The sequence below is a fragment of the Lycium barbarum genome, chromosome 7, assembly GCF_019175385.1.
Source record: "Lycium barbarum isolate Lr01 chromosome 7, ASM1917538v2, whole genome shotgun sequence".
NCBI lineage: Eukaryota > Viridiplantae > Streptophyta > Magnoliopsida > Solanales > Solanaceae > Lycium > Lycium barbarum.
This window is the reverse complement of record NC_083343.1, coordinates 20,813,077-20,822,267: the sequence shown is the minus strand read 5'-3', so window position 1 is coordinate 20,822,267 and position 9,191 is coordinate 20,813,077. Positions and strand designations below refer to the sequence as shown.

The following is a 9,191-nucleotide window of genomic DNA, read 5'->3' as shown; positions in this document are numbered from 1 at the left end:
AGATCTTCTTTTCTGATGTCTATTTTCATTCCAGACATTTTTGGTTATTTATCTAGACAACTTACATTCCGTAGACATGTTTTGGATTAGAGTCCATGTACGGTGACTTTCAGATTTTGGGGTTGTAATAGTTAGGTCTTCCGCATTTACTTCATTATTTTATGGCATGACTAAATTTTGATTTATCTTGTGCTTGAATGGGTAATAACTGATTGAATTGATTAATATAAAAATGGGCTTGAATGAGTAGATGGCTTACATCTTGGGTTCGCCCACTAGGTGTTAGTGTGGGTACCAGTCATGGCGGGTTGGGTTGTGAAAAGTCCCTTGCACATCCTCAGATAAAAATGACCAGATTTCGCTAGAGCAATTTGCCATTATTGTGTGATGACCAAGCCTTCTTCTATATGTATCCAAGTCTGATGAATCTTAAAAAGGTTCTATCAGATCAATTATAGAAGGATGATTCCTCATATTTAGATTAATCAATCTCTCAAAAGCTTCTTGAGAATTGACAGATCTTATGTTCCAAAATAGGCTTTTATTCATCATTGTTTGGCATACTTTGAGACTATGAGTCTCTTAGTTAAAATTCTGATAGGTCCAGTAATTCATCTTTAAGTTGCTTTCTTTGAGATTGCCAATTTGCTTAGGGGACAGATCAACATCCTTTGTTATATGCTCAATGTTGATATCCAGATTGTTTTTCCCCTCATCATCACCTTTTTCTTTTGCAGCTTTGGACATCCCCTTGAAAGAAGATTTCTGAGAATTACTAGTTCCTCCAGGAGAATTCTTATGATGAGTTTTCTCCTGTCTTGGGGTAATATTGGGAGCAGTATCTTCAATTGTTTCCTCAGTGTTGTCTCTCACTTTATTTCTAGTATTATTCTCATCCCCTAGTTTCTCTACATCTTGTTTGTATTCTACATTCTCTACATCTTGTACGCTTTATGTATTATCAACATTAATGGTATTGGCTTCAGCAGGTTGTGTTTTTGTATCAGATGTAACATGTTGTGAAAGTAATTCTTCTTCAAATTTGTCCTGTGCTACATCCTGCTTTTTGGGTATTCCTTCTTCAATTTTTTCATCCTCTATATCATGGTATGTTCCTGATTCCCTCTCCTTTGTATTGTTCTTTTGTTTTTGTGTGATGGTCTTGGGATTGTTCTCAGCATCATTGGATAGACAAATATGTGATTGCTTATGTGTTTCATTACCCTGCTCCTTATCAAGGTTCTCAATTGTCTCAACCCTTTCCTTGGTTACTTCCTTGTTGATTTCTATACCAGTATCCTCACAAAGTTCTTGTATTTTCTCTTCCTCTGCATAGGAATTATGAGTTTCCACTTGAGGATTGTGCTTTTCCTATTGATTGTTACTACTACTAGGTTGATCCTTTCCCAATGTATGTTTTACTGGATTCCATTCCTTTTTCTCTTTGGGATATCCTCTAATTTTTCTTTTAGAATTATCAGTGTGTTGTTGTCCCTTTGCTACTCTTTATTTTGGTGGTGCTGCTTATCTTTGTTGGCCAGTTGTTGTCCTTTTTGTTGGTCTTTGTTATGTGGATATTTCCCTTTTGGTTGATCTTTGTTTGGTGGTTGCTGATTATTGTCATGTTTCTTATCATCTGGGTTTTCTTTTGTTCGTTGTTCTTATGCTCCTTCTTTGGTTTGAGTTTAGCATGTAGTATGAAACATTCAGATTCTTTGTGCCCTTGAAGACAACATTATGTGCAATGCTTAGGCCTTTAATCGTATTTAATAGGAACCCAAATAGTGTTTACCTCTCCTGTCCTAGCTCTCTTTATCCCGATTTGTATTCTCTTTAGGAATTCACTGAGTAGGTCTACTTGTACTTAACTTTTGCACAGCTAGGTCTAGTTTTATTTATTGTAGCCATATCAACATGTAATGGTTTCCCAAAAGCTTTGGCCATCGAGAACGGGGATTCTTTCACAAAAAAAATATGGAGATAGAGTCGGGAAAGATATCCAGGCTATAGCTGTTGAGGTTTCTACCGCAGGATTGAACCATGGTTCCCATACTAATGGTCGCATCTGAAAATAACCCTCCCTAGCTTTTAGATAGAAAGCTGGCTTGGAAAGCATATGCACATAGTCTTCTAGGAGCGATACAACCGTGCATTCACCTTTTACCTCACATTGTAATGGTATGATCTTGTGTAATTGGGCAAGATCTGGCCAGCCATAGGAAAATTTTCCAATCACTGCAAATTGAAGATTCTCCTTAATAATCATATTATTAACTTCAGCTTCATCCTAAATTAAGGATGGTTCTCCATGCACGTAATTGAGTTCTTTCATGGGTATAGTGATCGATGAGGTATCTTTAGTTATGGGTAGTAGTTTTGACGCATATGATATTGTAGGGGGTGGTGGAACAACCTCCGGTGGAGGTTGTCCACCGGTGGCCGTAGCCATGATCGTAAAGTCTTGATTTCTCGATTAGCGTTACGGTGGGCAATTTAGATAGAGAAAGTAGAGAGCGCGTAGAGATGATTCTTAGGATTCAAAGATGACGTAGCTTTTTATTAAGGTGGTCACATCACGTGCATTATAGTTGCCAATACTTCTCCTGTCTCAAATTATTTATCGGGGTTATTAAAAATAAATTGTCTCAAATTATTTGTCGTTTACGAAGTTCAAGGCACAATTAATTACTTTTTTCCCATTTTACATTTAGTTGAATTTAGTCACTAATAGAGATGACAGATAAGTAGAATAAACATTTAATGTAGAAAGTTTTACTTATACATAAATAATGGTAAATTTAGTCAAATATTTCACCTAATTAATATTTCCAAAACTCTCTTCAACTAAACTGCTTGGCATGCACATGAACAATAGCAATAAACGCTGCCTCTGTAGTAGATAAACTCACTACTGGTTATTTTTTTGAAGACCAAGATAATGCCCCTGAGCTCAATAAAAACACATAGCCCGATGTGCTATTTTTGTCTTCCAATTCTCTCGCATAATCATTGTCCATGTAACCAACAAGTTCATCATCTCCTCCTTTTTTATAAAATATCCCAAACTCAGTTGTACCCTTTAAGTACCTCAACACCCTTTTTGTTACTTATAAATGAAGTTTAGTAGGATTCTCCATATACCTACTAATAAGGCTCACCGCAAACATCATATCTGGCCGAGTAGCCATTAGATACATGAGGCTCCCCACAATCTGTTTATAGTAAGTCTTATCCACCTTGACTCCACCCTCATCCGTCATGAGCTTAAAGCCTGGAACAATTGGATTACGGACAAAATTGCTTTTATCCATTCCAAACTTTTGCAGTACCTCTAATGCATACTTCTTTTGACCGATAAAAATTACATCTGATCTTTGAGAAACTTTCAGACCAAGAAAATATCTCATCCTTCCATGGTTTATCATGTCAAACCCATCCTTCATGGAACTGTTAAATTCAGCAAACATTAATTCATTATTGCTAGTAAATATAAGATCATCTACATATAAACTTACAAATAAGACGCTGCCATTTATCTTCATCTTGATGAACAAAGTATGCTCATAGTCACACTTCTCAAAACCTTGCTTCATGAAGTAGGCCTCTATGCGACTGTACCAAGCCCGCGACGCTTGCTTAAGCCTGTAAAGTGCCTTCTTTAGCTTATACACCTTCTGTCCATCTCCCTTTTGCACATAAGCACAACGTTGTTCCACAAAAAAAAAATCATGTAATTCTCCATGTAAAAATGCAGATTTTACATCTAGCTCATACAAAGGCCATCCTCTTAGTGCTACAAGTGCAATCACCAACCGAATTGTCTCCATACCCGCCACAGGTGCAAATATATTTGTGTATTCAACCCCATGTTGTTGGGCATACCCCTCCACTACAAGCCTAGCCTTATATTTGTTTACTTCTCCATTTTCATCAAATTTAGTCTTATAAACCCATTTAACTCCAATCGTTTTCCCTCCTTTAGGCAAATCCATTAATTCCCATGTGTCATTTCTTTCTATTGCTTCTATTTCCGCATCCATGGCCTGCCTCCACTTCTCATTTTTTATAGCATCTTCAAAGTAAACATGATTTGTATTGATGGCTACAAACATAACCATATCCCTTTCTTCTTCATATATGTCGTCGCCTATTTGATAATCTCGCATCCAAACTGGTGGTACCCTAATCCTCCCTTGTGCCACAGTAGAAGATTGATGTTCTGCAGATAAAGGATCAGAAGGAAAATTTTCCTCTGTTTCTTCGGAACCAGATTCATCATCTTCTTGTATTGCACCAATAGGAATTGACTGCTTGAATTGCTTCGTTTTTACATTCATCTCATTCCAAATCGCACACAATTGTTTCTTCATGCTTCTTATCCACATCCCAACTTCGATCTTCTTCAAACACGACATCCCTGCTTATAATGATCCTTTGTGAAATTGGATCATAAAAGTCTGTAAGTTTTCAATTCCTCACTAATTCCCAGAAAAATACAACACAAACTCTTATTATCCAATTTTGCTTTGTGAAATTAGATCATAAAAGTCTATAAGCTTTCAATTCCTCACTAATTCCCAGCAAAATACAACACAAACTCTTATTATCCAATTTTGATCTAGTATGATCATGCACATGAACATGAGAAATACAGCCAAAAACTCTAAAGTACTCAACTGAGGGTTTGACTTCACTCCATGCTTCCTCCGGCGTCTTATTTTTTACTGCTAATGTGGGACTTCGATTCAAGACGTGGACTGTCCATTTTACTGCCTTGGGCCAGAAAGTCTTGGGAATTTTCTTCTCTGAGAGCATGCTACTAACCATATTCATAATGGTTCTATTTTTCCGCTCCGTGACCCCATTTTGTTGCGGTGTGTAAGCAGCTGTCAATTGTCTTTTTATTCCATTCTCATCACAAAAATTAGAGAATTCTTGTACGAAATCCCCTAATAAAAGAACTTGTCTCCTTTTCTACGTGAGTCTTAAAATTTTTGAAAATAGCAAAGGCTTCAGACTTCTCGGTCAAAAAATAAACCCATAACTTTCTGCTAAAATTATCAATGAAACTGAGCAAATACCTTTTGTTGCTGTTAGAGATGGGCTTGATCGGACCACAAATATCAGCATGTATTATTTGCAGTATCTATGAAGCTCTCCAATTACTCTTCTTTGGAAATGGATCATGTTGTTGCTTTCCCACCAAACAATCTTTGTATAGCTTCAAAGGAGAATTGAGTTGTGGCAAACCGTGCACTATCCCTTTTGTTGAAGAAGCTCATATGTCCATACCGACAGTGCCAGAGTTGCACCATATCTTCTGTGATGGTATTGAAACAAGCAGATGATATGAGCCGAGATATACCATGGACAATAAACATCCATTTCAAGCCATCGTTATCTTCATAATTAAGCCTTTGTCAGGATGATACACCTTACATTGGTCACGTTGAAACAAAATGGAAAGCCCTTTTTCCTGTAGCTGCCTAATACTCAGCAAATTATTTTTCAGATCTGAGACATAAAACACACTTGTGATGACTTGTATTGTTTCCTTCACTTGAAGCCTTATACTGCCCTTTCCTGCTACACTCAAGTTTGAATTGTTACCCAACTTCACAGAATCTTTAAAGCTTTCATCAAAGTCAAAAAAATATTCCTTATTTCCTTACATATGATTGCTGCATCCTAAGTTAAGATACCATGTATCCTGTTTGTCAGCATTATCAACATACACCATCAACAACATCTCTTCTTGAGTTTATGCATAATTTGCTTCTTTTTCCTTTTGCGGACGTTCCTATTGAAAATGCCCAAGCTTGTGATAGTTGTAAAACTCTACTATAGCTTTGTCAAATCTGCCTCTTCCCTTCCACGACCTCCTCTTCCAAAGACTCGACCCCTTCCACCAGAAAGTTCTCCATAGGAAATCTTTAAGGCATGTTCATCCTCAATTAAAGGGCTCATTTGTTGTTCATGCACAAGCAGACTGCTTTGCAGTTCATCAATGGTCAGTGTGCTCATATACTTGGACTTCTCAATGGAACAAACAATATAATTAAACTTGAAAGTCATGGATCTAAAGATCTTCTCCACAAGCCCTATATCTCCCTTGTCCTCACCATTTTCTTTTAACTTATTAGCAATGGCAAGAGTTCTATCAAAATATTCATTCACTGTTTCCCCTGCCCTCATGTGAAGAGTTTCAAACTCTTTGCGAAGAGAGTGCAATTGTGCACGCTATTACCCTGATGTTTCTGCTCATAGAGCCTCATATGTCCTTTGCCGTATCCTTTTTTAGAATAGTTTCTAGGATTGGACGGTCTAATGCCGAAACAGATAGTTCTTTGCTTTCAAGTCTTTCAACTTTTGATCATCAACGTTCTTCTTTTACGCATCTGTCATGCCTTCTGCTGCTGCACGAATCCCATTCTCCACCAGGCGCCAATATTCCTTTGATCGCAGGAAATTCTCCATGAGCATCGCCCAATGGTCATAGTACCTATCAAACTTTGGTACTGTTGGTTGTACAAAGGAACTTTTTGTTGTCATGTTAGAAGTATGAAAAAATACCTCGAAGACTACTGCTTCTAACCCTGTAACAGGGCTCGGATACCAAATGTTAAGAATGAAGAAAAACTGTAATCTAGTATATGAGAGAAAAGCTGGATAATTTTTATTAAAACAAACTAGGCTATATATGGACTTACATAACTAACTCAAGCTAAAACTAAGTTTCCTGAAGCCAACAAACTCTAATGACCCGAACGACTTAAACAGATGAGGGATCCCATAAGACCAGGACTTTTATTAACTGAATACTAAAACTAAACAGTAAAAAACTCTAAATAGTAAAAAGACTCCTAACAATTATTGCACTTTTAAAAAGGATTTTGATATGAAATTCATATGCTGAGAAGAGCATGCTTTCAAGTGATTTTCATTAAATTTGTATGGGGATATGTGTAGAGAGTGAAATACGAGACTTTAAGTAGGCGTTTTGCCATGTTATTTGGAATCATGATTTCATATTTTGATCGTTTCAAATCAACGTTTGATTTGCACAAAAATTTTGACTTCCTACTTCTTACCATGATTTCAAATCCCAAATTCTCCAAAAGTAGGATTTGAGATTCCGAATCATGATTTCAATTTATTTATTTTTAAATATAAAACGTAACCCATAAGTTTATATTTTGTAAAAAATAAATTCATAAGTTGGTAAATATATATATATATATATATATATATATATATATATAAAGATCCGTAAGTTGGTAATAATATTTGTAACAACTATGCTCTTACTAATCATTTACCAATTTTCCTTTTTATAGAACTAAAGTTCGATCAATAGATGTTGTAATATTAAGCCTGTCAAGTGGGTCGGGCCGGGCCATATAAATGTGGGTCACATGGGGCCGGGCTGGGACATAGTTAGTGGGCCGGGTTGGGGGCCGGGTTGGAGGAGGGAAAGGGGTGTCCGGCCCAGCCCCCTACCCGGGTAGGGGTACATAGTGGGCTAAATGGGTCAGGCCGGGTTTTAGTTAGTGGGTCGGGTCGGAGTTTAATTATTTTTAAAAAAAAAATTCTAATACTAAAATTTATTAAGTTTGATACTTTAAAATATAGTTGTTGTCAACTTTATTTTAACCATCAAGTTCCTTAAATTATACTTTGGCCCTATTTTCAATCTATAAATACCATTCATTCTTCTCTATATTGTCTCGCAATTCCTTACTCTCCTCTTTTCCTAAATTTCCTACTCATCTAAATCTCTCTCTCTCTTTAGATTTATTGAAAATAAAGTCGTTGCCAAAAGGTTTTTAACTGCTTTAGCGCAGTATTTTACTACGCTAAAGAATATTTTTATAGCGCAGTAATGTTTTTTGCAACACTTAGTGTGTTTTTTCATACTTTGACCAACGATTAGTCGCATGTCAAGACTCCGAAATGTCAATATTTTATATAGAACCTGATATTTTTTTCTGCGTATAATAATGTAGGCTCAATACATCAAGGATACGTATACGTTTGGATCGTCATTTTAGGGGTTGAAAAAGTGCCCGAAGTAAGTTTAGTTTGAAAAAACTTAGTGTTTGACTGTAAGGTTATTTTAGTCAACTTTATATGTCGAGAAAATTAGTCAGCTTTATTTTCAAAAATTGAAACCGCAGAAGTGAAATTGACATTCACAGCTACATTACCCCGGGATTTTTAAGTTGAAATCTATTACGTATCATCATCTTATAAGTAAATAAAACTAACAATTTCAGGCCAATTTGGGGGAAAATTGAAATTGAATGGGATAAAAGGTGTTTTTTTAAAATCGGCTCGGCCAAACCACCTTGTGGCAGTTTGTCTGCGTAGATTTCGAAAAAATACGCAAGTTCAAAAAAAAAAATGCGTAAAACGGAAGTCCAAGGCGGATGTAGCATACCATACCCGATTCATCTTAACCCAATACTTCCGGCACAAGGTATAAATTTATATGTAAAAGTTGACGAAAATTACAACATATGGAGTAGTAGATGTGTAACCATAGCCTTAAAGATATATGTACTGGTTTCAATGCTACGAACCTTAAATATTGAACCCATAACACATAATTCTGAATCCGTCTCTGATATTATATTATGCAAAGATGCAAGGAGGAGAGGCAAAACTATGCCAAAGGCGCAGCAAGACATGGTCAGGGCCTTGTATTAACACTGGCAATTGCAGCCGTCAATGCAAGAATCAAGAGGATGCTCGCTTTGGAGCTTGTCACAGAAATGGCTTTGGATTTGCTTGTTTCTGCTATTTCAACTGCTAAATGAGAACCAAACACCTATATGTTTTGTCTCTATTTCTAAGAGTGTACTATCAAATATGTCACAGTGTTGTGTGTTGTTTGAATAAGGGTGTCCAATTTACTAAAGTTGGAAGTACCCCTAGTTGTATTGGTGTGTCCAATTTACATATATATCGTTACATAATGTATTATTTGTTGTACTGTACTGTATTGTTTTGATGAATTGTATTGTTTTTCCGTCGTCACATAATGCACATCAGCAATATAATCTGAAGCATAAACTTATAATATTATACCGAAAAGTAGGGTATAGGTAGATTTATTATACAAACAAATAGGTAGGTAAAAGTTAAAATGGGATTCTTAAATAATAATCACCGGCAAAATGAAAAGAATA

The 9,191-nt window shown here is 36.3% G+C and overlaps 1 protein-coding gene across 1 annotated transcript; it reads left to right on the top strand.

The window, feature by feature from the left end:
• The first annotated feature begins 8,644 nt into the window (after positions 1-8,644).
• LOC132602198 (defensin-like protein 1) lies at positions 8,645-8,945 on the top strand. The gene has a single exon (XM_060315169.1). It carries the CDS (start codon positions 8,645-8,647, stop codon positions 8,813-8,815), a length of 171 nt encoding a protein of 56 aa, XP_060171152.1. The 3' UTR covers positions 8,816-8,945.
• The last annotated feature ends 246 nt before the right edge of the window (positions 8,946-9,191 follow it).